The 18,065-nt window shown below is 35.2% G+C and overlaps 2 protein-coding genes across 2 annotated transcripts; both read right to left on the bottom strand.

Moving 5' to 3' along the window:
* Positions 1-10,883: 10,883 nt before the first annotated feature.
* Positions 10,884-12,098, bottom strand: LOC121805214 (putative two-component response regulator ARR20). Its single transcript, XM_042205011.1, has 5 exons — positions 11,755-12,098; positions 11,602-11,678; positions 11,487-11,523; positions 11,295-11,409; positions 10,884-11,214 (listed from the first exon to the last, which is right to left on the bottom strand). Exons 1-5 carry the CDS (start codon positions 11,972-11,974, stop codon positions 10,941-10,943), a joined length of 723 nt encoding a protein of 240 aa, XP_042060945.1. The 5' UTR covers positions 11,975-12,098; the 3' UTR covers positions 10,884-10,940.
* A 2,491-nt stretch (positions 12,099-14,589) lies between these two features.
* LOC121807459 lies at positions 14,590-14,901 on the bottom strand. The gene has a single exon (XM_042207731.1). It carries the CDS (start codon positions 14,899-14,901, stop codon positions 14,590-14,592), a length of 312 nt encoding a protein of 103 aa, XP_042063665.1.
* Between the last annotated feature and the right edge of the window lie 3,164 nt (positions 14,902-18,065).

Below are 18,065 nucleotides of genomic sequence, written 5' to 3' on the forward strand. Positions count from 1 at the left end.
CGAAATTAGGGTTTCTTCCTCATTCATCCAAACACAAATTTTCATGCTCCCCACACACAAACATGCTTCAAAAGGTTTTCACAATCATGTTCTCATATAATCACACATCATTCACCAATGAATCATTCAAACTTCACACATATTCATTCAAAATCGCATATTCACAATTCTCCTCATACAAAACACAAATTCCCACCAATTAATTATGCGATCTATGATTCCTACACTCACTATATGCATGAGGGAATCAAGAGCAAGGTTTCAATGGAGAACATGAGGAAAAGATTTTAGTTATACCTTCTTGAATCAAAAATCAAACTTTAGAAGCAAGTATTGACGCGATCCGTCGGGAACTCTTGAAAATCCAACTCCAATGGATGCAAGAACAAGGATGGAAGGAATTTTGGAGAGGATGAAGAAAGGGAGGAGGGAGGCGTGTGAGGGAGAGGGAGGGAGAGAGATTGACGTGTGGGAGAGGGAGAAGAATTGGGGCTAGGGTTAGGTTTAGGTGATTTTATAGTTCTAGGTTTAATCCCACAAATAAATTAATTAATTAATTGTGGAGGAATAAAATAGAGGCCAAAAATTCCACAATTAAAAGAAGGACATAGGCGTGTGACTTGGGGGTGAGTTTTTCGAAAATTTTGCAAATTAATTAGCCAAGAATTTATTTGGTATTTACTTGGAGAGAAATAGATTCACAATTTAGGAAATAAAACAATGACTATTCCATAAACAAGGGAACAAAATAAATTAAATCTCCAAGTAGGAAATAAAAAGGGAGGGGGGTCGAAAATTAGTAGGGTGCACAAGGAAATTACTTAAATCCTCTATTAAATAAGAATAGGATTTAAATTTGGAAATTTCTTTATAGGAAAAGACTCTCATAAAATAGGTAATAAATAAATAAATTTCCACAAGGCAAACCAAAAGCATGTAGGCGTGTGGGATGGAGACACCATAGAAGGAAAATATTCACATCCCCAATTAATTAAAAATAGGTATTAATTTGAATAAAAAGGGTTCCACAAAATAGGAAACAATTATAATTTCCTCTACAATAAGGAAGGGGCCGAAAATTAGCTCTAATTGCCACAAGGAAATAATTCAAATCTTCATTTAATTATGATGAGGAAACAAAATGTGGCATGGTTTTAATTGGATTTAAAATAAAAGAAGGGAATCAACAAGGCACCAATTTATTCAAAGAAAATAATCCATCCTCCTAATTAAAATAGGGGATTTTCGACACTCACAAAAATAACAGGCTAGAGTTCGAATTTCATGTAGCACAATTTAGGGATAATTTGATTTGGATTTAATTTGGATAAAAATCCCAAAATAATTAATTAAATCCAAGAAGAAAATATTAATTTCAATAATTGAAGGGGGCCAAAAGTTCTCAATTATTTTGGCTAGAACAAAAATGCATGATTCACTTAATTAATCCCCCACATTGGATAATATAAATATACAACACTTCATTCCACATTAATCATGACAATTGTTCCACATAGTTAACTCAATCACGTAGCAACAATTAAATTTCATAAATGAAATTTCCAATCGACATATAAAAAAAAGTCACAAAAAATTTTGGGATGTTACAATAAATCTCATTGAAATCTATCCATTTCTCTTGGTTGAAGCCTTTTGCACCAAGTCTTGCCTTAAACCTTATCTTCGGTTCATCAGCTGATTCTACTTTCTTTTTGAACACCCACTTGCATCCAATAATCTTCCTAGAGTCAGCTTTATCAACTAGTATCCAGGTTTTGTTGCTGATGAGAGATTCAACCTCCTCCTTCATAGCTTGAATCCATTGATCCTTTTCTGGCCCACTCACTGCTTCAGCATAAGAATTTGGCTCAGTAGACTCAATCTGCTCTGCCACATGTAGATCATAATATAGCATCTGATAATCATCAAATCTAGCTGGAGCTCTCACATTTGCTCTTTTGGGCCTATCACGTGCTAACTGATACTGTTGTTGAGGGGAGTCTTGTTGATGTTGCAAGTCCTCACTCTCATTTTCTAGACTTGCTGGAACTCCTCCTACTCCACCATCCTCCATGCCCATATCATCAGAAGAAGTGCCCAAACCAACATGATCTGAAGGAATACTAGTATCAGCATCAGTTTTATCACTTTTGCCAGTCACAAATGGCATGTTGTCCTCAAGAAAAACAACATCCCTGCTTATAACTATCTTTTGGTTCCTAGGCTCAACACACCAGAGCCTATATCCCTTCACTCCCTTCTGATAGCCAAGCATAACACACTGCATAGCTCTAGCTTGTAATTTTCCTTGCTTCATGTGTGCAAATGTCTTGCATCCAAATGGCTTGAGTCTAGAGTAGTCAGGCTTTGTTCCATACAACCCTTCATCTGGTATAGCACCTCCTATGCCTGAAGAAGGACATTTGTTGATTAGGAGAGCTGATGTGCTTACAGCTTCTGCCCAGAATTGCTTCCACATCCCAGAAGATGACAGCATACACCTCACCCTTTCCAGCAAGGTGCAGTTCATTCTCTCCGCAACTCCATTCTGCTGTGGATTTGCTGGAACGGTTCTGTGCCTCCTTATGCCTTTATCCTTACAGAAAGCATCAAATTCCTTTGACAAGTACTCCAAGCCATTGTCAGTTCTGAGGACTTTAGGGACTCTGCCTTTCTCATTCTACATCTCCTTGCACCAAGTCTTGAATGTGTGGAAAGCCTCTAATTTCTCTTTCAAGATAAAGAGCCATACTTTTCTTGAGAAATCATCTATGATGGACATATAATATTTTCCTCCACCAACGCTCTTGACTGGAGATGGCCCCCACAAGTCCGAATGAACATAATCAAGAGAAGAAGTTGAAGAGGGATTACCTGTTGGGAATGAGATTTTCTTTGATTTTCCAAGCAGGTAATCTTCGCACTTTGCCATCTTTTCTTTGTTAGCTACTTCAATCAGCTGCATCTTGATCAAAGCCTTTAAAGTTCCTTCAGATGGATGCCCCAGCCTTGAGTGCCATCTTCTGATATCATTTGTTTCAGCAACATGGGATTCACCAGAGATGACAGTAGCTTGAAGATAATATAGGCTACCTGCTCTGTGAGCCACCATCTTAACATGATGGTTCTTGCAAACCTTCATCTCTCCATTTTCTGACACAAATGAATATCCCTTCCTTTCAAGATTGCCAAGCGACACAAGATTCCTCTTGACTTCAGGGATATACCTAACTTCTGTGAGAATCTTGACAGATCCATCACTCAATTTCAGCTTTATACTGCCAATGCCTTTAATGTTGCAAGCTTTATTATTTCCCAGCAGTACTGATCCATCACATTCAACCAGATCATGGAACCACTCCAAATTTGGGCATATGTGGAATGAGCAGCCTGAGTCCATTATCCAAGAACCCCTTTCAATTCTGTCCATCACATTCATCACCTCAGCAGTATCCTCTCCATCACTGCTGATTACATTTGTATGTGACTTGTTTTCTGAGGCCATCTTCTTTTTCCAGCCAAAGCAATCCTTTTTCAAATGCCCCGGCTTCTTGGACCAGTGGCAAGATCTGGTTTCTTTCACTCCAGACGCCTCAGACCTTGGCTGTTCAAATTTCTTCTTGAATTTCTTCTTGTTCCACTTCTTGATGTTAAGAGATTCTGACTGATATTCTGTACTCTTTGAGCTGTTCTTCTGCAACTCCTTGGCCATGAGTGCAGAATAGACTTCATTATAGGTGATGGCCTTGTCTCTCCTATAGAGGATAGCATCCCTCAACTGATCATATGAGCTGGGCAGGGCATTCAAGACCATAATTGCCTCTTCTTCATCATTCATCTTGATATCTACTGCCTCAAGATCATCAACAGACTTGCAAAAGTCCTCCAGCTACTCCATAATCGGTCTATCTTCAGAGAAACTATATGAATAGAGTCTTCTCTGCATATATAAACGATTAGCCAGAGACTTGGCCAAGTAGACATCATCTAGCTTCTTCAAGATCGCAGATGCAGTGGTCTCCCCTTGGACTTCTCTCAATACCTTGTCTCCCAAACATAAAATGACAACACTACGAGCTTTCATTTGCATCTCATCGAACTTCTCATCTAGTGCAGGAGCCTTTCCCTTCCCATCTGATTCAGCCGAAGTCAGAACTGCTGCAAGGCCTTGTTGCACTAGAACCGCCATCATTTTCATTTTCCATAAGCCATAGTCATTCTTGTCCGAGAACTTATCTGCCTCGAGCCTTGCTGCCATTATTACACACTTGATCGATCAATCAGTGTTCCCATAGACAGCGCCAATTGTTGAATTCACAATAATTGATCGAACAAGCTATCCTTTTTTAGAATGAATGTGATTTGAGAGAATTGATTTGAAACTTTATTGAACTCAAGAAGAAAACAAAAATGTATCACGCATACTACAACGAACTATCTAATCTATTTATACACATCAACAAACTAAGTAAGTGAGCAAGAGCTTCACTTCTTGATCGGTTACAACCGCTGTGAACTAACATCAAACGGCTAGTTGCCGATGTATTAGCTCGTAAATGATAACCACCTTTAACGGCTACTTTCCTTCCTCCTTGATCAAGTCTTCTCCCTTCCTCCTTGATCAAGTTGGTCTCTTCTTTGTCCTTTTCTCCTTGATCAAGCTGCGGCTCCACCGTGGCTTATGCCTTGATCAGCCAATAATGCCAACAATATTTTATACTATAAAGAATGATACGATGAATAGGAAACACAACTCTCAAGAATTATGTTATGATTCATCTTATATATATGTGGATTAGTTGTTTGATTTAAGGAGTTGGTGCACTTTAATTATAGTGAGTAGTCCCACCATAGGGTGATCAATAACTATAAATTGAAAAAGAGTAATTAACCCCAAAAAACAAAAAAAAAAAAACAAAAAAAGAAAACAAGAGGATGGGGCAGAATGAAAATTGTTTAGATACTAGAGGAAGCAGAGAACAAATGAAAGAGAACAAAGAAAATGAAAAAAGAGTATAATATTTTAACCAAAAAAAGACAAAAGAAAAAAGATGGGAAACGGAACGGGAAAAATGGTCACTTCAAAGGGGAGAGGGGATTGGATTGGATTGACAAGCAAAAGAAAAAGATAATGCAAACGCCCACTTGAAAGAATCAAAGTGTGTTGCTATAATCATTGTCGTTTCCCTTTCCAACAAAGAAACGGAGGCCACCTTCCCCCGCCGTGTCACCTCTACCACCCCACACCCTTAAATATAATATCATTATCTTTAAAATCAAACGTGAGCATATATTTTAGGGGCATTATAAGCATGTTAAAGAGCTCGCACATTAGTCTTAGTAAATGAGCTGTGTTATTTTTATAGTCGATTAGCTTTACTATGCTAGCTTAACCGTGCTATCTGATTGTTCTTCAATCTACATAACTTTTCTATCTTAGTTATGTATAATCTAGATGCATAGTACGACAAAATTATTAAGCTATCCTCCTTTTCTACTTTCAATTTATGTCTACGTATTCTAGACGGTATTTTAGTCCCTATAAATTTTTATATGATATTCTATATTTTGCAAATATAAATTAAAAATAATTTAATTTTTATTTAAGGTGTATAACTAGCACAAACTTTATATGTTAAAATCATTTTCTACCAACCAAGTCATAATAATTTTCGGACTCTTTTTTTTTTTTAGGACATTTCTCTTAAATTCTTTTAAATTTGTGTAATGCTCTCCTTGGTAGGAGTAGTACTCCATCCGTCCCATAGTAGATGATATAGTTGAAGAAAGACACGAAATTTTATGAGATGTTGTTTTGTGTGTTAGATGGAGAGAGAAAATAGTATATTTATATTAATGTGAGAGAGAACTTTTTTCATAAAAAGAAATGTGACCATTTTTTGGGACAAATTAAAAAGGAAATGGTGATATCTATTATGGGACGTGTGTATTTATTTTCCACACATTGTCAGAGGTTAACTGTGTGAAACGGATGTAGGCCATTTGACGTCTAATCCATGGCTCTAAAAATATCATGGATTTAAACTAAAATATAGTTACCAACAATTAGTTAGAATAAGGAAGGGTAAGTTAATTTATACTCTTAATTTCTTCAATTACTTGAATCATTAAATTAATTGCATAGTTAGAGAATTTTAATTTATATAGTATATCACATATGCGCCGTACTTATTATTTAAAACATTATATAACATCACCACCACATTCCGATCAAATAATTGATTGGATTGGGCTGATTGTAAAATATCACACTGACAAGGCACACTATCCGTTAACATAATTTTAAATTACACAATTTTTGGATCAGCTTCTTCATTTACAATTAAACATATAACAAAGGCTATCCCCCTTTTCTACGTTTAGAGTGGCAAATTCTTCGTGAAAATGATTTGACAATATAAATAATCTACCTTAAAGTCAAGTAATTATTGATATCAAATTCGCAACTTTTAGAGTTAGGTACAAAATTAAAAGAAAATTAGATTTGCGGGTAACTAAGGCATCAAAAGCGCAATATTATTAGTATAACAAAAATTTTCTCTTCTAACAAGATATCCATTTGTCCATCATGTCATAATTATCTTATTAGACACCTACATAAAGCATATCACTCTCATTTTTAAAACAATCTCAAACTATACTTTATTTTCAACATAAGAAACTTAGAAACATATGTTAGTTACAAAAAAATAAACACATATTTGTAAACTAATACCATGTCCACCAACATCTATTAGTTATTTTATTAAAACATATGCTGCGTCAAATGTGATATACTTTTCGTAAATGGAGAGGTATTTATTCTTATACTGAAAACATTGTGTATTTAATTATAAATCATAAAATCATATCTATTATGTTATTTTGGTCTCAGTTTTAAAGTTTTTACAAAAGAATACAATTTATTCTTATTATTAAAGGAACAAAAATCAGTAGTAAGTTATATGGTGTTTTGTACCTTCAAGAGACAAGTAATAAATGTATGAATATATTTGGGTTAGAAAAATATGTTATAAAATATTTGTGTGTATATATGTAGAAAGCGGCCCACATTTGATATGAAATGAATGGCAGCAGCCCCACTTAGGTTGAGTGACTTGATTTTTCGCAGGCTTTGGCATTTTGTGTATTTTGTTAGTGAATCCACTCTAGACTGCACCAACATTCAACCTTATATATATCATCAATGTCGATATTAATTAGTAATCAATCAGATCGAATTGATCATAAATAAATTATTAATGTGAAGTTTTCAAATTCCTGCTATGATATTGTTATTGTGATAGTAGTATATAAATTTGACCGAGTTAACTCTTGAGTCTTGAAATTTTTCTAAACGGAATTTGTGATTTTCAAATAACCTATTGACTATTGACTCAATGGAATGCATTTACTAAATACTATTTTTAGTATTATAATTTATTTCTTAAATAAAAATAATTGTTGGAGTGACAGTGTATATTTTAGGGATTTGAACTAAATTTTAATTGCTTATTGATAAAAGAAAATCCAATGCAATTTGATTAAACCTATATACAATCTAATCAGCTCCTACTTACTAACTTTGATGTTAAAGTAATATTATTAGTAATTAACACAAAATATAGAGGTCCGCACCAAAATGTAGTAAAATTTGTTGTGTTTCAACTATTGAGAATGATACATTTGTTAGTCGTTTTTGTGGAACAAATTGTTGCTCTAAGATTAAATTAGTGCATGCGCTTATGGTGACTCAGATTCCTAACTTATTTCTCGTAAGTGGAATGTCTCACCAACTAAGATGCACTTCGTGTTCACTTTTAGATTAAATCAGTGGATGCTAAGTACAAATATAACGAGTTGAGTTAAATAATGTAATCTTGATTAACATATTACCAAGTTCGATCATTTTATTATCAATCACTTCAATGCTTGCAAGCCAAAGGCCCAAAATTGGCTTCGTAACTTTAGAGGTAGCTAGATTTAAATTTAATGATTTGAACTAATTATTAAATTGCAATTTTTGTAGTTTTCTATTTTTTTATTTTTGTATTATAAAATATCAATAATTAATAAAAACTAATTATAAAATATTGCTTATTCCGTCGCACTCTAAATAACACAAATTTTATTTTGGGTCGTCTCATTAACTAATGCCTTTAACTCTGCTAAAGTGTTTTTAATAAAATAAACAAGTTTAGTTCCTTTAATTTGATTTAAGCCATGAGGAAATGTACGCGAGTGAATAATTAGGATCATCAATTAAAAAGATGACGTGGATTTGTATATCATCAAAAATATGAAAACTGCAAAATGATAGTAACATATATAGGGGGTCCATTAAGTAAAAAATTTGGACTATTAAGCCCATTTGATATCTAAAGAAGTAAATAAAATAAAAAAATTCTTGGTTTTAAGCCCAATATTTGTAACCTCTAGTCGGTTATCTCTGCAAATGCGGTATACGATTCTTCCACATAATTAGGTTAAGTCTCTTATTTCATTATGTTTTAAAACAGAAAATTGCATTTGTTTTAAAATTTAAATACTCTGTGGAAATGCAAGTACCATGCATTTTGACTTGACGTAGATTTTAAAATAATACTCCTATAATGGAAAGTTGATCTAAAAGTTTTCTTTAGGGAGCTACATTAATTAATTTCATATATACACACACGATCGTGGAAGCAATACTAGTTATTTTAGGGGCTACATTAATTAATTTTCTAATATGAATAGTTCATTTCCGCTAAATAGATAGAATTAAAACAATTTACTTGTATTTAATTAACTAAACAACACATACACAGAGTTTCTTCTGATAATTGCAAAACTCAAACAATCGATATGTATACTTAGAGCTAGGATTATTAAATTTTACTCATCGCATCTTCCGAGTTCTTACCACTAAACAAAGAAAGACATATGTCATGCAATCTTATTTTAAAGCTGTCACATTTATGATAGTTATTACAAATGGATGACCAAAAATGCATCACGTTACGGTCCAATGCATCACGTTACGGTCTAATCTGAAATACGTGGGTCGGCCTAAATAATCAGATAAAATTAGCGGGTTAGGGCTGTAATTTCGCAATCCGGATACAAAAACAAGCTAAACGAGTCTGCCCATTAGGATCGGCAGGTTGAATGGGTTGGTCCAATAGGGTTGCGGGTTGGCCCAATGGGTTGTAGTTTTTAGTTTTAAGGTCTTTCTTGCACTTTTGGATTTCATGCGCCGCAATTCTATAATCTTCTCCAACCCCCCTTCCAAACCTTTCCACTCAATTCCAAACTACTAATTTCCAAGTTCCACCTTGTCATGTCATTTACTGCCGCCGACTTACCACCGCCAAAGGCAAACAAGACAAAATTGAGAATAGCCTATCAAAATTCCGATATATTCATCATTTTAACATTGATTCATGTAATATATTCTTTCTAATTTTTATAAAGAATTTCTTATGAACAATTCCAAAATAATAATACCAACACAAGCTTTTATTAGAATTGATAGCTCTAATTTTAATTTATCATTCTATATATTGTACTCCCTCCGTCCACCAATACACGGGCACATTTGACTGGACACCGGTTTTAAGAAATGTAGTAGAAAGTGAGTTGAAAAGGTTAACGAAAGGTGAGTCCTACTTTTGTATATTAGTTTTATAATGAAATATGAGTGAGTTAAAGTTAAAGAAATATAAAGTCCATTACCAAAAGTAGAAAAAAGCAAATGAAAAGTTTATTGGTGGATGGATGAAGTAGTTATCAAAGACTTCTATGCAACTATTATTAAGGAAAGACATGAAAATTTAAAGATATTATACCATTTTTTTAGCCAAGCTGAAGGCACATCGAGGAAAACAGTCTTTAACACACAAACAAACAAAGCAAAAGGAGACATACCCAAAAAACTATGCAAAACCCTCCATTTACTAGCCGCTAAATAAAAAAATTATCAAGCTAAGCAAAGAAACACTACAAGTCAACAGCAACTGACCATTAGCCATCCCTCAACAAAAAGTCACAAAGCCACCTCAACCAAGAACAAGACACCAAGAACATAAAGCCACACACCTCAAATGCATTCTTCCATCTAGTTCCTTATACTTCCCCCACCCCAATGTAATTGGGGCATTTCTTTTTAGTAAGAGATTTAAGAAATTGATGTGTTAGAGGTTAAGAGGAGAGAGTAACTGAGAGATGAAGAGAGAGTAAAGTCTAGAGTGGATAAAATTTTACCAAAAAATGAAATGACTAAACTACCTTGGAACAGTAAAATATGAGAGAGTATAAATTTTTTCCCAAAAAAGAAATGATTTTTAAACTAAGAAAGAAAAAAATAACGATTTATGTAGTGCGATCGGCGGTCCGATCGGCGCACAGTGGACGCCAATCGCTCTAGGCTGCACCGCTGGGTTGGCAGTCGCCAATCGGCACCCTATTGCGAATGCTTGATAATCTTAAAATGTGTTACAGTAAAAGTTCATCCAACAATAATGAATAGAGCTCAGTAGTTTACTTGTAGAAAACAAAAATCCGAAATTCCGGAGACAAAGATCTGCAATGCTCAAATTGTTTAATACAGTCGCATCCCCCAACGCAAAGATTCATGCAGTTTATGATTAATTTAGTTGCTCCATTTCAGATTATATCAATTAGTCTGTACATTAAAATACTAATTTTAATCTCTGCATACAATTCAAGAATCAAGAAACAAACAAACCGCACATTACCTCGACAATTTAGATCTGTGCATTGGCAATGACACAAGAAATCTCACTCAGAAAACTGTCCCATTCACAAACTCAGATCTAAAGCAGCAGCCACCTCATCTCCATTCTTCCTCTCTTTCGAGGCCGAAAATAACGAGAGAGACAAGCTGCTGTCGACCTCTTCATGATCATACGCGGCCTTCGTCTTCTTCCCATTTTTCTTCAGAGAGAGAGAGTGAGATCAAGGTTGAGCTTCGCGTGGGCTTGCTTTCTCTTCAACAGAGGAAACGCGCGGGCATTCGCTTGTTCTAGGCCTTTGCTTGTTTGGTGGAAGTTTGATGCAGTTTGCCAGAATCTTTGATTCAACATTACGTTTTTGTGATCAAGAAATCTCCAAGAATTTGTTGAAAAATATCCATTTTTGGCCTCATTTGATGGTGGTGGTGCTGGCACATAGAGTCCAATTCTGGTCATGTTTGGTGTTGCCCAACTATATCTGCAAAAATTGAATTAGGGTTAAAATTTAGTTGATCAAGGAAGAAATTATTGAATTAATTTAAATTATTTGTGACAAACCTCAAGGTAGAAATTGATGTGTGATTGTTGAAATTTTGTAGAATTGGGAGTTGGCTGAGGTTATAGATATGTTGATCTCCGGCATCAAGTAGGAGTCTTCTTTGTCGTGAAATAACTACAATTTCCCCCAAATTAATCAATATCAACACAAACCCTAATTTTTGTAACAAAAAAATATGGGGTTTGGTTTACCTTCATTGGGATCATCAATCTTCTTGCTCCTGTACATCTTATTAACATCAAAACAACTAAGTTGTTACACTGAAAATCAACCAAAAAATCACATGATTTAATTTTATAATTATACCTGAAGATGGCTCTTGACATGAGCAATGCTTAGCCCTTTAACGTTCATTAGTTGTAACACCAATTTTGGCGTTGCTTCTGCAGATCAAAACCAAACATATATAGTAATGCTTTTGTATAAAAAAGGAATCATTGAAATGATATGAGGGCTCACTTTCTTCTCCACCAAGCCTCTCAACGGCGTGAACGAAGCAGAGGTGGAGCTCCGGGGTCCACCGGAGACGGGGATTTTTGGAGCGGATATACTGCCGTACAGATCCAGAGCTGCCCTTCTTCCCATTGTGCTCTTCAACTGTGCTGTTGCTTGAGCTGTTGCTTCTGTTGTCTTCGTTTCTTTCTTCTTCTTCTTCTCTGCTGCTCTTTGAATTCTCCATATCTTCAATTTCAAAGTTTTCAAGATTTTTTTAGCTAGCTTGTTTGTGTATTGCTATGATTTGATTTCTCTCAGTTCAATTCTTTCTTCTTTGGGTATCCTTTTTTTGTTTATGTGAGAGTAGATGGAGGAGGAGGGGAAGTTGTTAGAATTGGGAATGAAAAATCCTTGATTAGAAATATAAAGAAGAATTCCTTCTCTCTCTTCAATCATAGTTTTACTTTTTTCATATACACCATGTTTTCCTTTATATGGCTCTATCAACCACCTAGCGATGATGATCATGATGTGATGATTTATTATGCAATAAATTACTGGATGATCATTCCGGTAATATAATGAATCACTGGATCTCATTTTTATATATTGATTTTATAATGGAATGTGAGTGTTATAAGTTAGATGAATGGTGGAGTCCTTACTTAGAATGGAAAAGGTAAATAAGACTTTAAATCGCGAGCACCCCGAAATAGTAAAATGTGACATTATTTCACGGACAGAGAGAGTATACGTTTGCAAGGACTTACCTACACAATGCTTTTTTTAAATGAAATTTTTAATTTAAATTTTATGGTTGAATAAAGGAGTAGGAACTTCTAAATATTGACTAGATTATTATCGTTGATTGATAATGTTTCTTCTTGGATGACCATTAAGTCAAAATTAGGATCACCCGACCGAAACTACTCTGCAAAATCACACCATAAATGATGTAAGAGCAAACTTATTTTGATTTTTGAGAAGTTCAAACTATAGATTCTTTGCCAAGCTATATGTTAATTATAAATTTTGTTGTCAAATCCAACTCATTTGGTTAATTTAATTATTATCCAATTTCATAAGATTTCACGCTTCATTTTCCAAAGCGTAATGTACGTACACACTCATCGATATAGAGTACTCGTGAGTATTATTTTATATTTAATTTGATAAAATGCTACATGTTAATAATGTAGAAATAAGAATATGCCTCAATTATTCATTTGATTGCGTGCATAATATTTGATAATTAAGATCGATCTAGCCACAGTTTTCAAGAATATTGACGTATCTTTGTGAGAAAGGCCTGTGAGTTTTGATGCATGTGCAAAATGGATCCAAGCACATATATGAGTCGGAGTAACAGAGGGGATGAGGACTAATAATATTCCCTCCGTCCCGCACTACTCGCACGTTTCATTTTCGGCACGGAGATTAAGGAATGAGTGTATAGCAAAGTCAAATATTACGGTTGTAGGTGAAAATTTTTACTAAAAATGGAAATAGTGCAAATAACTTGGGACGTCCAGAAAAGAAATAAGTGCAAGTAGTCCGGGACGGATGGAGTATTATATTAATTCATGTTTATAAAAAGACAAAACTTGTTCAGACAAGAATCAAGAAAACTGTCTTGTGCTAGTCTTAGGAGCAGTTTTTCTTGTCAACAAGTAATAAAACAAATGCTACTACAACTTAAATCGTACCAGATTATTTGACTTTTTATTCATTATGGTATGTCTGTAAAAAAAATTAGGGGTGCTTCCTTGCTTAAATTAGATGCTTCTGGCCTTCTGGGTTAGCATAATAGTTGGCTATTAATTAATTACTATAGAATTTGGTGTAATGCAAAAAATCAGCACGTTATAAGTGAAAAATTCAGTACTGTACTAATTAATTAATATTCCCAATTTTATTGTTTAATTAGTTGTAAATGAATGGGCCATATGTTGCTGTGGATTTGTGGGCGGGCATCTAGCGACTGCTGTCAGCTTGATCAACTATTTCATGTCTCCTTATGCTTATTTGTTACAAGTTTTAAATTTAAAGATTATCTCGTCTCTTATTTTAATAATAATAGGATTGAAAATTTCCATCATACGATTCAAACTTTATTTTAATTAATAGTAATATAATTATTGTACACAAATGTATAGACTAATACAAAAATGATCTCAATACAAAACACAGGCCAAATCCTTACCACAAGATTTGTTAGTGTGACGGTCAATAATTAGCCAAAAACATGAAAGGTCATCATTAATTAGTTTTAGATTATTTTATACACTATGGGTCGAGGTCATGTTAAGATCATTTTAGGTTATTCTTATTAAAATGGCCTAAAAGTAAACTAACAATAACCTAAACATAGCCTTTGTATGCTTGATTTTGTGTTTTGTATTAAAATTAAATTTTGCATGGATCAAAACCTTATATATATATATATATAGGTCCATGATCAATTGAGATTTTTTAGGTTAATTGAGAAATGAGATGTAATCTCAGCCACTCATTTCTATTAAATGAGTGGTCCAGATTTTACCACACAAAAAATATTTTTAGATTAATTAATTATAAAAGGGCATAGTGGTAATTTTATATTCTAATTATGATTTCACAAGGGATCTTCCAATTTGCTGTGAACGCTAAATCCACCGCCCTTCACCACCTCTCCGCCGTCTTCTCCGCCGCGGCCTCGCCATCTCCTCCTCCGTGGCCTCGCCGTCTCCTCCACCACCCTCCGCCACGATACCACCGTCTGGACCCCCACTCCGCTCGTCAAAGTCTCCCCCGTCGCCGAATCGGTTTCGGTAAAAAAAGATTTCAAATTACAGATTTAAAACAACCTAATCAATTAGATCATGGACCTATATCCCAAATCACATAGTCATCCACTTTCTCTTCCGCATCCCCCACCACCACCACTCTATCTCCCGCCGCCTCCGTCCATCCGCCGCCTTTCTCCACCACGCAGCCCTCGTAGGAGGACTCTTCCCATGGATCTTCCACGCATCCGCCTTCGTCCGAAGCGATCGATCTCACGGCTGAGGCTGCCTTCCAAAATGCCTCCCTGATGGAATCCGGCGGTAGGGAACAGTCCTCAAGGCCGGCGTCTTCCAGCGGAATGATGCTATCGATTGCAATCGATTTAGTTTCTCCCGCCGACTCCATTTCAGCAGGTGATTAGCTATCTTCAAGATAAAATGATTTAGATGAAATAGAGAAATTGGGATCCCAGATTTGTGCCAATCCCCTAATGTTTGTCGGTTCAAGTAAAATTCATTTATTACAAATTAACCGATAAATTAGTGCTTATTTGTCTTTTTGCCCCTAATTTTACAGTTTTTATTAATGATGTTTTTGAAGATTTGTTTTAGAAATTTATTAATTAATGTCTTATTGACATTTGATATACAAGTTGTTGACATTTTACTATAAGTTGTTGACATTTGATATATAAGCTGGTGACACTATGTCAACTATGGTGCATATCGTGTTAACGGCACATACATGTCATGTCAACTACGCTACATATCGTGTCAACTACACGTACAAGTCATGTCAACTGTGTTACAAGCCATGTCAACTACACGTACAACCATGTCAACTGCACATAGAAACCATGTTAACAACAATTATAAGTCATGTCAACTAGACATCCAAGCCATGTCAACAATCAGACACATTAAAACACGAAATGACACTTATACCCCCGTGTTGACATAATGTGATAGCTGTTGACATGTCGTTAATCTTGTGGATTAGTGGCTGAGATTGCATCTCATTTCTCAATTTAGCTAAATAATCTCAACCTAACAGGACCCTATATATATATATATATGGATGTATTTAAATCATTTTTCCATACTTTGTTCTATTGTCCTTTTCAATCTCGGCCATTTAATATCAAGATCAGTTGGCCCAAAATAAAGCCACATGAATTTAATTTTATTGATTAAAAAAATCGAAAAGGTCAAAATTGGGATACACAAATAAGTTTGTTATGGAAATTTCCTTAATTTTCTCTTCCAAAATCTCAGCGTTTTCTGTCAATGATTTCACGATGCAATCTGGCGTTTCTCCCTTAAATTTCAGCGTCGGTTCTCCATTGAACACATGAATACAGCTGCAAAAGCTGCTTACAGAAGCCTTCTCAGAGCGGCGAGGAAACACGTCGGCGAAGAAGGCCACAAATCTCATTTCACGGATTTCATCAAACACGAATTCAGAAAAAATGCCAGCTCCCAAAATCCCCAAAATTTGACGCTCACGCAGGAATACACCGTCTATCTCAACAGCGTGCACCATCAGAAGGTGATTTTCCTTTTCGTTTTGCTCCGTTATTGATACTGTGACCGTGAATTTCAATTTGTAGAGTTTCTTTTCTTCCTTTTATTCTGTTTGGAATGTAAATGTTTGTACGGAAAAGTGCAATTGTTTGATGCGAGAAGTGATTGCTTAAATTAGGCTTTGGTAATGATAGTTCTTGATGGGGATTAGAGCAATTATGTGATTAGCAGATTAGGTATTCGGAGAAATAATTCCGTGGCCGGTTGCATTGCTGGTGAAGAAGCCGCCTAGTTTTCCTTTTGCTTGCGGGGGTTGTACATCACATTAGGCTCAGGCTCGTCGACCAGGTGCCCATTTTTTCGATCGGCGATTCGATCCTCTTCCATCTCTTTCTGACCCGCGCCGACCAGGCTCACATCATAATGTACATATTATATTATATGATTGTTTTAGGTTCTGTAACGCATGATTTTGTGATCTGTAATGTACATTTTTATTGACCAGTATAATTTAAATTTGACTGTGTTTGATTGATCGGCGTACGTTTCTTGTTTTCCCCAAGGGGTTCACAATCCTTGGGGCTAGGGTATAGAATGTACTAAGTCTTCAAACCGTCGTCAAAGTAGACGGGATTCAGTCATTCATCTAGGGTCTATAGATCATATCCGCTAGGTAGTATTTTTTTAACTGATGCACATAATGTACATATTATATTATATAATGGTTATTTTAGGTTCTGTAATGCACGATTTGTGATCTATAATGTACATTTTTACTGACCAGTTTAATTTAAGTTTGGTCGTGTTTGATTGTTTGGCGCACGTTTCTTGTTTTCCCAAATGGTTTAGCAATCCTTGGGGCTAGAGTGTAGTATGTACTAAGTAACAAAATCATTATCAAAGTCCACGAGTTTCAGTCATTCAACGAGGGTGTAGATATCATCCCGGCTGGGGAGTAGTTTTAACTAATTTACATAATGTACATATTATACTAAATAATGGTTGTTTTAGGTTCTGTAATGCACGATTTGTGATCTACAATGTACATTTTTTCTAACCAGTTTAATTTAAGTTTGGTCGTGTTTGATTGTTCGGCACACGTTTCTTGTTTTCCCAAAGGGTTTAGCAATCCTTGGGGCTAGGGTGTAGTATGTACTAATTCTTAAAATCGTAGGTACACGAGCTTCAGTCATTCATCTCGTGTTTAGACATAATATTGGCTAGGTAGTAGTTTTTAACTAATACACATAATGTACATATTATACTATATAATGGTTGTTTTGGGTTTTGTAATGCACGATTTGTGATCTATAATGTACATTTTTACTAACCAGTTTAATTTAAGTTTGGTCGTGTTTGCTTGTTTGGCGCACGTTTCTTGTTTTCCCAAAGGGTTTAGCAATCATTGGGGCTAGGGTGTAGTATGTACTAAGTAACAAAATCATTACCAAAGTCCACGAGTTTCTGTCATTCAGCAAGGGTGTAGATATCATCCCGGCTAGGGAGTAGTTTAAACTAATTTACTTATGTACATATTATACTAAATAATGGTTGTTTTACGTTCTGTAATGATATAGACATGAGCTGTAATGTACATATTTGCTGAACCGGTTTTATTTTGGTTTTTGTTCAGTGGTGGTTGTACCTGATTGTTCTCCTGAGTTGAATCCTGTCGTCGGTCAGAAATTCCAATCCCTAGATTTTGCTTTCACTTTTTACGATGTGTATGCCCGCGCTGTTGGTTTTGATACGCGCAAACAAGGGATGAGGAAGGCGAACGATGTTACAACCTGGTATTATGTTGTATGCAATAGGGAACACGAGAAGAAGTCAAACGAGGATGACGAATTGAATGCACGGTTTGGTTTTTCTATGAAGTGCAGACGGTTATCCAATCGTTGTGGTTGTAATGACTGAAACATAATATGTTTGCATTACTAATCTGTTTTCGTTCATTATTGGTAATGAAGTTTTACATTATCGGATACTAGCACTTCACTTACTGTATATAGTTATTCCATTACAGTTCATTATTAGACACATTAT

The sequence above is a fragment of the Salvia splendens genome, chromosome 1 (genome assembly GCF_004379255.2).
Source record: "Salvia splendens isolate huo1 chromosome 1, SspV2, whole genome shotgun sequence".
Lineage (NCBI taxonomy): Eukaryota > Viridiplantae > Streptophyta > Magnoliopsida > Lamiales > Lamiaceae > Salvia > Salvia splendens.

Bases quoted from the DNA above. Each gene is read 5' to 3' on its own strand.
- LOC121805214 (XM_042205011.1), bottom strand. From the start codon at position 11,974: ATGGAGAATTCAAAGAGCAGCAGAGAAGAAGAAGAAGAAAGAAACGAA. The intron at 11,679-11,754 runs GTGAGCCCTCAT...TTTGATCTGCAG, and splicing joins GAGGCTTGGTGGAGAAGAAA to AAGCAACGCCAAAATTGGTG. The intron at 11,215-11,294 runs GTTTGTCACAAA...CAATTTTTGCAG, and splicing joins ACATCAATTTCTACCTTGAG to ATATAGTTGGGCAACACCAA.
- LOC121807459 (XM_042207731.1), bottom strand. From the start codon at position 14,901: ATGGAGTCGGCGGGAGAAACTAAATCGATTGCAATCGATAGCATCATT.